Raw genomic sequence first — 13,745 nt, 5'->3', positions numbered from 1 at the left:
GCGCCCGCTGATGACGCCCGGCGCGGGGCCGGGGCGGGAAGGGGCGGCCCCGTTCTCCGCCTTCTCCGCGTCCCCGTTCCCCGCGTCCCTCGGCGGCGCCGCGGGCCGAGGATGAAGCTGACGCTGCTCGGTGCGGGCGGCAGTCGGCTGGGCTCGCTGGCGGGGCTGGGCCGCGGCGGGGCGGGCGCGCTGGCGCTGCCCGGCTGCCTGCTGTACACGCGGGGCGGCGCGGCGCCGCACCTCACCCACGACACGCTGCGGGAGGTGCGCGGCGTGCCCGGCGTGGCGCACATCGCCCTGCCCGCCCTGTGAGTACCTGCTTCCCCCTCCCAGGGAGGTGCAGGGGCGGGGTAGGACAGGTCCGAGGGGAAGGGAGCTGGAGGGCTGCGTGACTTTTAGCGTGTTTAGGCCAAACCCATCGTGATGACTTCACAGTCATTTTCCTGAGGTGGGCGGCAGGGCCACGGGGGTGATTCTGCCCCTCTGCTCTACTGGCACCCCACCGAGAGTGCTGCATCCAGCTCTGGAGCCCGCAACATAAGAAAGATGTGGGGTTGTTGGGTCAGGTCCTCTAGAGCGCCACAAAGATGCTCGGAGGGCTGGAGGATCATTCATGTAACAACAGGCAGAGAGATACAGGGGTGTTCAGCCTAGAAAATACAAGGCTCCAGGAAGACCTTTTACCAGCCTTCTGGTACCTACAGGGGCATAATGGGACAGATGGGGACAGATTTTTATCAGAGCCTGTTGTGGTAGGATAAGAGGTAATGGGTTTAAACTATAAGAGCCTATCTCTTGTAATGAGGGTGGTGAAACACTGGACCAGGTTGCCCAGAGCGGTGTTAGGTATCCCATACCTGAAAACATTTAAGGTAAAATTGGAGCAGCAACTAACTCTCAAAACTAGTTAAGTTGCAACTGAAAGGAAAGATTAACATGGTAAAGCTTGTGCAGTTGTTGAATCATGTGAACACATTAGTAATGCTCCCCAAAAAGTCACAGTCTAGCTTCGTGCTCTCCATCAACTCAGTGGGCCCTGGTCAGTGCAGGTAAAAGCTTTACTGTATTGCCACAGAATTATGAGTGCCCCAGGTTGTGAGCTGTGATTCTTGACATCTGTGACTCTGGCATTCCACATCTATCCCTGCTTCACTGCCTGACAGCTGGATGGCAAATACCTGTTCAGTGTAAAGAAATGCATAAGTGTGGAAAAAAAAGCCTTAGTTATGAAACCACCAAACTCTTTAGACTGTTGTCTGCTTAGTTAATGTGTTCCTATATCTGGATTGCAGGGCAGAAATGCATGACGTCCTGGAAGAGTATAAAGAAGGAGCTGCAAAATTTATGGGTAAAGTACAAGTATTTGCTTGTGTATCTGAGACATTATGCAGGTCGATCCCACTAGAGCATGTTCAGGCAGTACAGTAGGCAGAAAGATGTAAGCTTTGCACATTTAGGGATTTTCTCACTCAGAGTGGTACTAGGGAAGACTTGAAATAGTATGTTGTCACTAGTATAGCCAAAAATCTTTCAGTCAGGCTACAAAGTGATGATGTGTCTGTAATTTCTGTAATTTACAGACAGTTCTTTGTGTATGGAATCTAGCACATTTTGCAAGAAAAACCAAAAAAACCACGAGTTGCCAAAACTTGTTTTGTTTGTTCTAGGTTTTTAAAAAGCACATAGAAATTTGGGACATGCGTTTCATTATATATAAAATAATTGTGGTTTGGCTTTCCAAAGGAAGTTTGCATCCAACTTTCAATAAACTTTACCTGTTTAGAGCAATTTACTCCTTTAAGAAAATTGTAAAATGTATTTGTCTAGAACTTCCTGGAGGCTTTATCTGTTTCAGTGGCTGTCTCTGAAGAGAAGGCTGTATGTCACTGAGACATACTGTTTAGCTTTCTGACATTTGAAACCTCCAGTCCAGCAGGGATGATAAATTTCTCATTTGTGTAGTTGATATGTTCTTTCTCCTGTTCTGTGAGGGTGGTGAGCCACTTGAGCAAGTGGTCCAAAGAACTGGAAATGTTCAAGGGCAGGTTGGATTGGGCTTTGAGCAACTTGGTCTTAGTGGAAGGTGTCCCTATCCATGGGGCATGATCTCTAAGGTCCCTTCCAACCCAAACCATTCCATGATTCTACTCTGTCCTTCCTTAAAAGTCCTAGGCTTGGGATTGTTGCTAGTCTGGATTGTGTCAAGTGTCAGGTGTCTCCAGTGTATCAGTCATCAGTTGAGTGGTCAAGTGAGTCAACTGTTGGGTCTGGAGAATTTTAATAGGTGGAGTATTAATCAAGAAGAAACGTAAATAAATCCCAGAGCATCTATGCAGGCTGCAGAACCAAAGGGTATTGTTTCATGGTTTCTCCTGCTGCTGCACTCTTCTCCAGGTAGTTAGCAAAGCTGGAGAAGTCTGCCTTCTTTGGTGCTGAGAGATAGATGAACAATATTTTCTTCATCAGAATGGATGTACTTGTGTGGGGGACAGTACCCTTTTCCCTTTTGCAGATCTGCAGGCCACATCTTTGCATTAACTTTGCTTTGGTTCATGAAACTCTGCTCTGGATCTGTCTCTCTGTTTTCAGGTATGCCAGATGCTGTGCTCTACTGCTCCCTTCATGACCCAGCCACTCCGTGCCCCTCTGGCTACAATAGTAACAAGGTACAGTAACTCTAAAGACTTGAAAGGATCCTCTTAAAGTTCCCAAAAGAAATCTTCCAGTGCTCCCTTCATCTCTGTGGGTGTGCTCAGACAGCCACAAGATTAGCAAAATAAATCCTTGCACAAAGAGGATTGTCATTTATTTACATGCTCATAACTCCAACTAAATGAAGCTGTACATGTTCTTACTTGGTAGCATGTTCCCTGAATGGTTCCTGAGCAGTTAAGTAGCAATTCAGGTAGGAGGGAGAGCTCTGGACTACCATGCTGTTGTGGTTTAAATGGCAGTAAAAGAAAATACCTGTGTTTTGGCATATTTGCTATACAAGCTTATGCTCATGCCACTGATAAACAGTAAATCTGAACCCCTGTGTGTGTGTTTACACACAGCCTGGTACAGGCCCACAAATGGAAAGGACATCAGAATTTTTGCAGGAGGGTGTCTCAGCAATCCAGGAGTTTGCTGGTTCCACCCCACAGGCACACACACTGCCTGTGCAATCCACACACTGGCTGCTGCCTGACACAGCTCTGTGCTGGAGCTCCTGGCACCTGCTCAGATACAGTCAGTCCAAGGCCTGTTTGGGTAAGGCCACATGTGGTGGAAGGTCACTGAGTGACAGAGGATAGCTCCTGCCATACAGCTGTCAGTGTATATTCCTTGCTGCTGGGATCCAGGCTGAGTCTGTCTCTCTGCAGGGAAGGGATTACTTTGTCCCACTGTTGTGCAGCTTTGAGGTGAAAGCAGCAATCTAAGCATGAGTGTTGGGAATTTGATTCAGACTTTTTTGGGTTTCTTAAATAAGCTGCTGAAGATATTTGTCACCTTGTTATAAGGCTTTCTGCGGCTAGATCTGTGCTGACAAATACTTTTGAAAGCAATGGGACAGAAAGCTCTGTTCCAGAAAGCCTAGCACTGGCTGGATTTAAATAATCACAGGATAATGCTCAGCTCTCTAAGCTGCATGGCTGTTTTGTTTATTAAAGCAGCTTTTTTCCTCTCAAGAACAGAATGAAGGTAACTGGATGTGATAACACTCTGCCCTTTGGCTCAGACAACTGTGACTTTCCTCTGCTTGCTTTCACCAGCTGTTCTTGATGCCCTCACAATAAGAGGCAGCAGGTACTGTCTGAACAACATGCTGCTGCAGAACAACACACAGCTGCTGTGTTTCAGTTACTCTGTAGATGCAAATTTTGCAACTCCTTTTGGAGTTGCTCTTTTTACCAGCTGGAAATTTGCAAAAAAATTTATTGCTTTGTAGACTTCTGGTTTTATTCAAATTTAGCGAAATTGGCTGATAAGGCCAGAAGTAATCAGAATGGATAGATGGACAACAGGCATGTGGCATACTTGTGCAATCCTTTTGGGTCTTTGTGGAGACCAGACCAAAAAAAAAAAAATACTTCTGCTTGTATTTTTTGCATCTGCTGATGAAATTCAATTTGCAAATTAGTATGCATGAGAACTGCACTGCTTAATCTGTCTGTCTGGCATAGGCTAGGAGAATGTGTTTAAACCCTCAGGCCCCAAAAAGTGCCCATAACACTCCCAGCTATATACTGTTTCTGATGGCTGAAAACCCTTTCTCATTTAAAAAAGCATGAACAGAATTGTAGATGAAAAGAGCTGACTTCCAAAGGGCTTGAGCCCTTTACTTAACATACTTGAATACCCCTTTAAAGTTTTGGAGCAGCAGTTTCACAAGCCTGATAATAATACAACCAAAGTGATGGCCAAGCTGCACTCACAGGTTAATTACAGATTCTGCAAAATAGGCTAAAATGTGAACATTTTGTGAATCTGAATGTTTAGTGAATTGAATGGTGACATCTGCTAGCCTGGAGGTATTCAGGTAAGATAACCTCTCTGTCCATGTGCTTTTGTCTTGCTTTAAGTTCTTTTGAGGGTATCACAGAGTAAAAATGGAAGATTGGGTCCCATGTGTGCTGGCAGGATGGGAAAAGATAGGGAAGATTGTGTGTGAAATCTTAATGAGCATGTTGTCTCGGTTTGGATATTTCAGTGCTTTCTAGAGTTGCTGGATTTGGGACTTAAAATAATATGGGGTTCTAGGATTGAGTGCTTAACAAGTTTTGTCTTCTTCCCAGTCTGTATGGTTTATATAAACACGTACATTCACATGTATTGTATGAGCTAAATACTCAGAAGAGGAAGTAGTTTCTTGGGTTTGCATTTTGTACAGAAAATTAGCAACTTGTATTTGCCATTGCAACCTTTGCTGCTTTTTATAAGCTTCTGCTTACTAGACAACAAATCAGGTGGGAAGTCAAAGGGTTTTTTTGGGTTTTTTTCCCAATTCTGCCACTAATTTGTGTGATGAGAGGCCAGCAGCTCTATGTCAGATTTTTAAACGTGGAGAAGTCAGTGTTGAGTGGAATGGTTTCACCAAAGAGTTATCTTAGAAATTCCAGTTCAGTCATTGTTCTCCTTTCATTCATTGTGCCAAGTGCAGCTGATTATTTGAGCCATGCTCTAAGGGAACTTATCTAATGAGCTATCATTCCAGTATCTGGTGTTTCACCAGAGCAGTTCCTTCTCTCCTTTCACCCTTAAAATCTGCTGTCCTTTGCAACTGCTGTTCATCCCTGTTCTTCCTGTACAGGCTGTCTCCCTGTGGGGAAGCTCAGGGCGCATGGAACTGACACCTTCCAAGTTCATGGACATCCAGCGGGCCATCCAGCCAGACTGGTTCCAGTGCATCTCTGATGGAGACACCATTTCTGGAGAAGCTGGTAGAAAAAGAGCCAAGAAGTCTGTGGATAGGTCTCTTTCCTTCTTGGATATATGCCTTCAACTGCAAGAAAAATCACCGGTAAGGTCCCCAAGATACTGAGGGAGTATCTCTGCATGTGCTTCTTGGTCTGGTCTGCATCCTGGAGCAGCTCCAGGATGGGATTTAGTAGGGAATTGTGTCACATCTGTGTATCAGAGAATGCCCAGCTTACTGTCCAGAGTGAGGTATAACCAGTAGCACATAGAGTTTTCCTTCCTTCTTTTAGTAGATTGTCTCCTGCACCAGGATCACCCCTCATCTCTACTGGTTGAGAAGAGCTACATTTTAGGATTTTTCTCTCTGCTTTTGTGTTGTGATGCATTTCTTTCACTTACCTTATTATTAGATGTATGGGCAAAGTGGGATCTTCTTACTCAAATTGAGAAAACCCATCTTTTTGCTCTGAAGTCCTCTTGGTTCCAAGTGAGGGAGGATTTGATAGAATTAGTCAGTGCTATTCTTTATTTCTTCCAACAGCTTTGAAACTTCCCTCCCTTTTAATGAAAGGAGACATACTATCTGAGTCTGCTCTACAAGGGAAAACGGGTGACAGGAGTTGGTGTTTGTATCTCCTGAAAGGGAATTCCCTGTGACATCTGGTGTCTGACAGCCAGGATAATGGTACCTGCTTTGTATTTTGCACCAACACACCTATTGTTGAGACCCCATCCATAAAAAGCCATATACAGCGATGGTGTGTGGTTGCTGCCTTCTGCAGGGAGGTGGGAAGAGTGGCATCAGAATCCTCAGTGAGTTAGTGTCAAGGCAAGGAGCAGAATCTTGTCTCTGCTAGTGCCATTTCTTACACATGGACTTCACAGTGTTGTGTGGGGAATAGTCTTACATGAGATGAAACCCCATGGTTCTGCCAAGTTTCTGGGAATGTGGGGCTTAAGTAGCAGACATCTGAAGCCTCAGCTGTAAGATGTCTTTCATGTCTTTGGCAGAGCATGCTCTAACACTTGCAGCTTTCTCCTGGGGCAGGAACTACAAGGAAGTGTAATGTTTGGGGCAATTGAAGGTGGAGATGTCTTGGAAGAGAGGCTCAGATCAGCCAGGGAGACTGCCAAGCGGCCTGTTGGTGGCTTTCTGCTAGATGGCTTCCAGGGAAGTGCCATGGCCAAGGAAACCAAGTTGAAACTGATAGCTTCTGTCACAGCAGAGCTGCCAGAGGATAAACCAAGGTAAGTTGTGTGGGCAACACCCCAAGAAATCCATCTGTCCTATTATGAGGAGCATCTACAGGCTGTTGTGCAGTTTCCCTGTAGGAAATAATCGCTGTATTGCACAGGTCTGTGTGTGCCAGGCTGCAGAAATTTTACCATTGTCAGACTGCAGTCTTCAACACTTGTTTCAGTTTTTGGCTGCAACAGGCACCGGGCTTCGCTCATGCTGTGGGTTTGAGGAAGAGTGTTTAGGAAGAGTTACAGGTAGGATATTCAGGGTTACTTGCATTTGGTCTTGGAGGCCATGGCTTACTTGAAGTTGAGCTCAAACAAAAACATTATTATCAAGATATTTAGCAGGGATTTCTCCCCAGTAAAACTGTCATGTTTCCAGTTCTCTCTGGCCTGAACTGGCCAATGGCAGAGAGGGGTGCTGGCAGAACCAACCAGTGCTTCCTACACAACCTTAGTAGCCAGCTCTATCCTAGTACCTGAGGTACTGAGCCTGTGCACTACCTGGGGTAGTATAGGCTAGCCCAGAACATTGGTATTCTCTTCTTGGATAGTGTGGGGCTTATTGCATATCTGAGTTGTTAGTTGTGCCCATCAGACCCATGCCAAGGACTGGAGTGGCAGCTTTCTTGATCCTTATAACTGACTAACAGTAACTAAAGACTTCTTGAAAATGTGTGCTAATATTTGCTAATGGTTCAGAAGTATAGAGGTTTTTTATTGGCTTGAGCTTGCTGGATTGCTCTTACCAGAGCAACTGCTACAGAAATAATATGGTTGCTTTTTTCATCATTTCCTGAAGAGAATGACTGAGGCCCCATTGTGTTCCTGCTTCCCTTTGCTAACAGACCATTGCTCTGACTTAATGGTGTTTAAAAGGAAATTAAATGCAAGAGCACCGTGTCTGGTATTGCAGCTTTTTCTTGCTTAGTGGTGCCTGGGGTTTGAATTTTCCTGACAATTAGGAGGCTTGCTGTGTTGTTGCTATCCTGTCTGGTTGAGCTACTTAAAAGATCCCCTGGGAGCATTAGAGTCCAATCTGTTCAGCTAACCTCAGTGGCTACCAGTGCATCTGCCTCATCTATCAAATAGTTTGCTTGTCTTGTTAAGACAAGTGTTTCTGAACTCTTGATAGGAAGAGAGCTGGTTAGCCCCCAGGGGTCTTGGAAGTACCTCAAGTGAATTTCAGACAGTCCTTGCTCCTGAATCACCCTTGCCATTCTGGCTGGAGAAGCTGTTTACCAGCTCTGTTCTAACCCAGCATGAAATTCTCTAGAAGACAAACACTTTCTGTGCTTTGCTCAAGAAGTGGCTGCTTTTTGTGTGATGGTAAAATGCTCTTATGAATGTGCTCTTTATGAAGAGTCCTTTCATGTACCTAAATGGGCTGAAGTCTCTTGATAAAATTCGTTTTCCTTGCCAATAGTATAGGAACCCTTGCAAGAACAAATGTTTGTCCTTACCTTGCAGAGATGAGTTTCAGCAAAGCTTTGATCATATATGCAGAGCTACTGTTTTGACTTTTGCATATAATTTTCTCCCTGTCATGGGAACCTGAAACATAAAACACTCATGCTGTAAAGTTCTCCTATCCTTATTCTGTGCTCATCAATTTAATTGGAGTACTTAGAAAAGTGACTAAAAATGGCACCTTGTGACTTCATTTATCAGCCCCTGTGTATTTTCCTAATTATCCGTTTAGCTCATTGCCCTACATTAACTTCTACTGCTTTCAGCCCAGCCATGCACCTGCAGGAGAGCAGGCACTGTTGTACTCTCTTACTCTTCACCCACCCTTGGTGAAGCTGCCAACTAAATTTGGCTGCCAGCAGGATCTCTATTACCATTGATGGCAATCCAGCCAGGCTCTTCCTGGCTCTTAATGCCATGTCTCAGGAGATGTTACAGCCCACGTTTTTGGGTAAATCATTTGAGCAGGTAGAGTGTAAAGAGAAAGGAAAACTGAAGCAAGGAGGTTTTCTCTTTCTAGTGACAGTTTTCATTAGTGCATTCTCCCCCAGGCAGTTTTCCAGGTGCAATAGGATGTGTCTGTCACCTGAAGGACTTGTATCTCTGACCAGCTATCTCCTGCTCTCTAGACCATCTTCTAAACAGCTAACAAACAAAAGGGTCCATGTGTCTGGTAGTTCACTGGGGCACAAACATGGTTAAGGAAAATACCTGTTCTGTGGCACAGATGTTATGAATCTTGTTGTATTTACATGTATGTGAAAGAAACCATGTACAAATCACTTCAAACACAATGAGCAGAATGGGGTTTTTAAATGGGGGATTATTGCTGTCTTCCAAGGGGCACATAATGAGAAGCCTGTTATGTACTGGATAGGTTGGAGGTGGGGAAGTGGAAGCACATGGAGTTCTGAGTGATGACTGTTAGCAGTTGCAGAGATAAGCTACATGTGCTGCACATGACCTGGAGGTCCTTTCCTTCAGGCACCTGCTTGCTTCTACTCAGAATATTGTAGATTCGTCTTCCTGTGTGTCTCCTACAGAATCATTCATGGTGTAGGCAAACCAGATGAGGTGCTTGAGTGCATTGAAAGAGGAGTGGACATTTTTGAGAGCTTCTTTCCCTTCCAAGTGACGGAGCGAGGCTGTGCCTTGGTTTTCAGTTACGACTGCCACCCAGATCCTGAAGCAACAGGTAGGCTTCTTGCTGGTTGTTACAGTCTTTACATTTTCTATTGTGGTAAGCATAATTCATAGTTGGGAGGAATCTGTGTCTGAGGGCTTTGTTACTGAAATAAGTTAAGTGCAGTGACCACTGGAAAAACTGGGATTCCACTACCACGTGTTGTTGAAGGTGGGGTGCTTTGGTGTGAAAACTGTTGAGTAAAACTTGAGGCCTCTGAATGTCTCATTAACCAAAATATGATAATTAAATATTTCTTAAACACCTCCTGAATAGAGGGGTTTTAGTTTAAAACAATAGACAAATTTTCTGTTACCATTAGCAGTAAAGGCTGGACCTATTAAGCTAGCTCTAGAATTAAATTAATATGTGTCTCTTGTAGTAATATGTTTTTGAAGTTCTTTTTCTGGCTGTCAGAAATTTCCCATTTATTTGGGCAGTTTTCCTCTCTATCCTTGCATTCATAGGTTTATATCAAAACCAAAATGCTCTGTTCATAACTGATTACACTGTGAGATGGGAATGTGTATCGCCCATTAAAGCACCTATCAAATGTGTTTCAAGCAGCTGTTTTGTTTCGGCCTATTAAATGTTTTTAATACAGGGGAACATCTTACATTTTTTTCTCTTGGGTAGAACCGAGTGGCTTTTCATGCCTAGATAATTCAGAGCCAGCTGAATGGAACAGAACATCTTGTTTCTTTGTGCTTGCTGCTATTTTTTTAACCCTTTTCTCTGTTTGTTGTTCTTTATCTTGTCTTATTCTTAAATTATAAGGCTTTAATAAGGGTAATGGCAGTGGTTTTGCCCTGTGTCTGTTTTAAACATGGTAGGCATGGATTATGCAAACAGTAATATTGGTATTTCCAGATACATCTCCTTCTCCTTAAGAACAAACTTAAAAATGCAAACCTATAAAATCATGGGTGGTTCTTTATTTTTCAGATAGATGCTGAAAAGGCAGGTGTGGAACCTACCTCTTATGAATTAGTGCTACCAGCCTCTTTTGATTCCAGGGTTTGTTTTTTTTAAAAAAAACCAAGAGGCATCTAAATCCCTGAGTGATCACAGCATGGAAAGTAGAATGACTGAATGCAGATGAGTTGTCTGTCTACTCTTAACAAAATCTCAATAAAATCCATTTGTTCAGGTGATTGCATTCTATTCAGCATGCGGTTCAGACAAAATACTTTTGACATTTTATAAAGAATTCAGCTCAGTAGAGCAGCAAAAAGTTATACTGTTGTTTCAGCTCTAACTTTTGATTAGTTTTAGTTGATTAGTTTCACTTGTCTCTTGCTGTTTTGATCATCTAAAAGTGTATTTGTGTTAACTAACCTACAGCAATTAAAGTAAAATATCTGCTTTCTAGAAGAAAGAGTTGGAAACTTGCTGCAGGAGTTTTCAGTTGGCAAGAAAGTAGCATAAATATCTACTCTAATATTGCTACCCTTGCTCCGCCCTTGCTCTCTGTTCTAAGGCTGTTGTCTTTTTAATTTAATCAGTTTTAACACAAAATGGGACCCAGGACCTGGAGAAGAATGGTGCTCAAGAAGACCAGGAGGGTGTCTCCAAAGCTGACCCAGAAATGACACCATTTGAGATATCTCTGAAAGATAAAAAGTATGTGAGTTTGTGAGGAGGGTACCTGCAGCTTTATGACTAAATATAATGCTTTGTGCTCTGTATTTATTTGCAACTGGTCAGCAGCTGGATGAGAGACTTCATAAAACATGAAGCTGTTGAAGAGAGTACTTCTGGACACTGAGTGTAGAGTGTTGGACAAGCATTCAAGCTTGTTACCAGGCAACAGCCTGTCTCTGAAAGCGCTGTCCTTTGCCTGACCTAGAACCAGGGGTTTTCTGATCATTTATCCAGCAAACGTTCTGTGGTCATAATTATGTCTCAGCTGAAAGACCATAGGTTCACAGAGGTGGTCTGGGAATCGCTTTGGTCTTCCACATCTAACTTGGGTCATCTTGAGATACTAGATTTTATTTGAACTGTGGAGACCCTCTACTCTCTTGACTCAGTTTGGGCAGCTGCAGAACAGTTCTGCCATTTCTGGACACTTCACAAAAACTTTGGCCATTGTTACCACTTGTCCTTCCTTCTTTTTCTTACAGGTTACCTTTTTCTTACAGGTTACTTTACTTCCAGGCTGTCTTGAATAGACAATTGTGTTGCTTTGCTCTCTCAGTGAAATGCTGCATCTCACAGTAGAGCAGAATTCTGTTTTGTGAATAGGGGGATTAGTAAATATGTGGTTTTGGTGACTTTTATAAACTGTGTGATAGCTGTCTTGCACTGCAGCTTTTCTGTCAGGGAAGACACAAAGGAGGCCTCTCTCTGCTGTTAGCTCTGATGTAGTCCGAGTTATTCTGACTTAAATGTATAGCCTCTTGGCTCTGAAGTGAGTTCTGGCATGAGGAGGCCTGGGGCTTTCAGCAGCCGTGGTCCCACACCATGGCAGGGTGTGGGAGCTACATGATCCCTTCCAACCCAAACCATCTCTGATACCTTGAAGTCCTTTGTGTCAGTGGTGCTGATCTGAGTTGTCAGCAAATCTGGATTAAGGACTTCAGGGCTTTAAGGCTCAGATCCCTGCAAAAGGCCAGGTGGTTACGGGGTACTTTTTATTACTTGGATGGGTCTTCTTAGCTCTGATGTTACCCAACATTGCTTCTTCCTTAGATACCATGATGATTTTGGCCCTTTGCTGGAAGGATGCAGCTGTTACTGCTGTCAGAGGCACACTCGTGCCTACGTCCATCACCTCCTGGTGACCAACGAGCTGCTGGCTGGTGTCCTGCTCATGATGCACAACTTTCAGCACTACTTTGGTTTCTTCAGTGCCATTCAGGATGCCTTAAGGGACAGCAAACTGGATCAACTCAAGGAGCTTGTCTTCAGGCAGGCGCTGCAAGGCCCAGCAAATGCGACGCTGGGTCAGTGAGCTCAGAGAGGACAGAGGAGGTTGCAGGGTGCATCCTCATCCAGTGGGACCGTATCACCTGGACCTGTCACTAGTAAAATGCCTTTTTTTCTTCCTGGAGGGACCTGAAGGAGACATTTGAAGAAGATCTCACTTCCTGGTGGGGAAGGACAATCTTGTTCAAACGTCTCTTTTGGTTAATTGGCATGGTGCATTCTTGGTGGATGGAAGAGCCTGGACAGTTCACCAGTAAGAACAGTATGGTTAAGTTTGTTTTCAGATACTCACTCTTGGTTTCCCATGTGCAAGGACAGGGTAATTGAACTTGTGATTGAAGATAAAGCAGGGCATATACTTAAAATTAATCCATCTGCCTGGAGACTCAGCAGCTGCTTGGGACTCTTGTTCCATACCTGACAGTAATTATTGTTTTAGCAAAACCTAGTGGTATCCTAAGTCTCTCATCATGTGTCTCCTTGGTGAGAAATCCCACCTCAGTCTTACACACTGTCCTTGTAGCCATTGCCAGCATCTGTGTCCTTGGAAAGAACTGTCTGGAAGTGCTGCTGTGTCCAGTGGCACAAGGGACTGTGTGTACATCTCTCTCAGGCCAGCTGCAGTGCAGAATGTTCTCTGGGCCTGGAAGAAGTCTGCCACCTCAGCCTGGCCTTGAACACCCCTACTTCATGAGTCCCATTCAGTGGTATTTAGAGCCAGAGAGGAAAGAAACTGTTTAATCCATGTCCTGCTGTAGAGCTTTGGGGTTTTTTTTAACTCTTTTTCCAGATTTAACTCCTGTGTTAGCACATGGGTGACAATGTCTGTACCATTCTTTCTGGCCACCCTAGCACTGGTCACAGAGCAGGCTACACAAATGTCACTGTAAGATGGAGCTGTGGAAGGGAAGTGTCATAGGAAGGGACTTTTAGAAAACATTCTGGTGGGTCCTTGTTTTAAAATATGACTTGCTTATGTCACATTCCTCTTACTCAGTTGGGTTTTTTTACTTCTCCTTACTGTGGAATCATGGATGTAATCATTTTATATTACAAAGCAGCAATAAAAGAAATTTATTATTTGTTACACTGGCTCCTCAATGTGTGACAGAGGTGTTGTACCAGAGAGTTTGAACTCAAGGTGTCTCCTGAAAGCTTGACCTTGCAGCCTGATGGAAGACATTATCTAGGAGTAGGATTCTGTCATGGAGCAGGTTTCCGAGTAATTTGCTTCAAAAGAATGTCGTAATAGGCTTGAAAGTGTTGAAGACAGCTGCCTGTCCTTCTCCTCATAACAACTATACTACCTTAATTAAGCTTGAAAAAATGCTACACTTAATGGCCTTAAAGCCATTAAGGATTAATCTGTAGTTTGCTCTTCACAATTTCTGCAATGCTTTAAGATTTTAATACCTCCCATCAGAATGACTTTGCCATAGAGTATAAGGGGTTTTTAGTTTCCTTGTCTCTTCGTGCAACTACACAAGGTTGTCATAGTCCTTTTTACCATTCCAGTCTT

The 13,745-nt window shown here is 43.9% G+C and overlaps 1 protein-coding gene across 1 annotated transcript; it reads left to right on the top strand.

Annotated features, from left to right (window-relative positions):
* The first annotated feature begins 10 nt into the window (after nt 1-10).
* Nucleotides 11-13,313, top strand: QTRT2 (queuine tRNA-ribosyltransferase accessory subunit 2). The gene is made up of 8 exons (XM_058858024.1): nt 11-308; nt 1,293-1,348; nt 2,590-2,666; nt 5,294-5,503; nt 6,449-6,648; nt 9,156-9,307; nt 10,801-10,918; nt 11,990-13,313. The coding sequence occupies exons 1-8, from the start codon at nt 112-114 to the stop codon at nt 12,249-12,251; spliced, it is 1,272 nt and encodes a 423-aa protein (XP_058714007.1). The 5' UTR covers nt 11-111; the 3' UTR covers nt 12,252-13,313.
* The last annotated feature ends 432 nt before the right edge of the window (nt 13,314-13,745 follow it).

This window comes from Poecile atricapillus, chromosome 1, assembly GCF_030490865.1.
Source record: "Poecile atricapillus isolate bPoeAtr1 chromosome 1, bPoeAtr1.hap1, whole genome shotgun sequence".
NCBI lineage: Eukaryota > Metazoa > Chordata > Aves > Passeriformes > Paridae > Poecile > Poecile atricapillus.
The sequence above is the reverse complement of the archived record's forward strand: the minus strand, read 5'-3'. Positions and strand labels throughout refer to the sequence as shown.

Coding starts and splice junctions, on each gene's coding strand:
- QTRT2 (XM_058858024.1), top strand. CDS start 112: ATGAAGCTGACGCTGCTCGGTGCGGGCGGCAGTCGGCTGGGCTCGCTG. Junction 1,349..2,589: donor AGGAGCTGCAAAATTTATGG/GTAAAGTACAAG, acceptor CTCTGTTTTCAG/GTATGCCAGATGCTGTGCTC. Junction 6,649..9,155: donor CTGCCAGAGGATAAACCAAG/GTAAGTTGTGTG, acceptor TGTCTCCTACAG/AATCATTCATGGTGTAGGCA.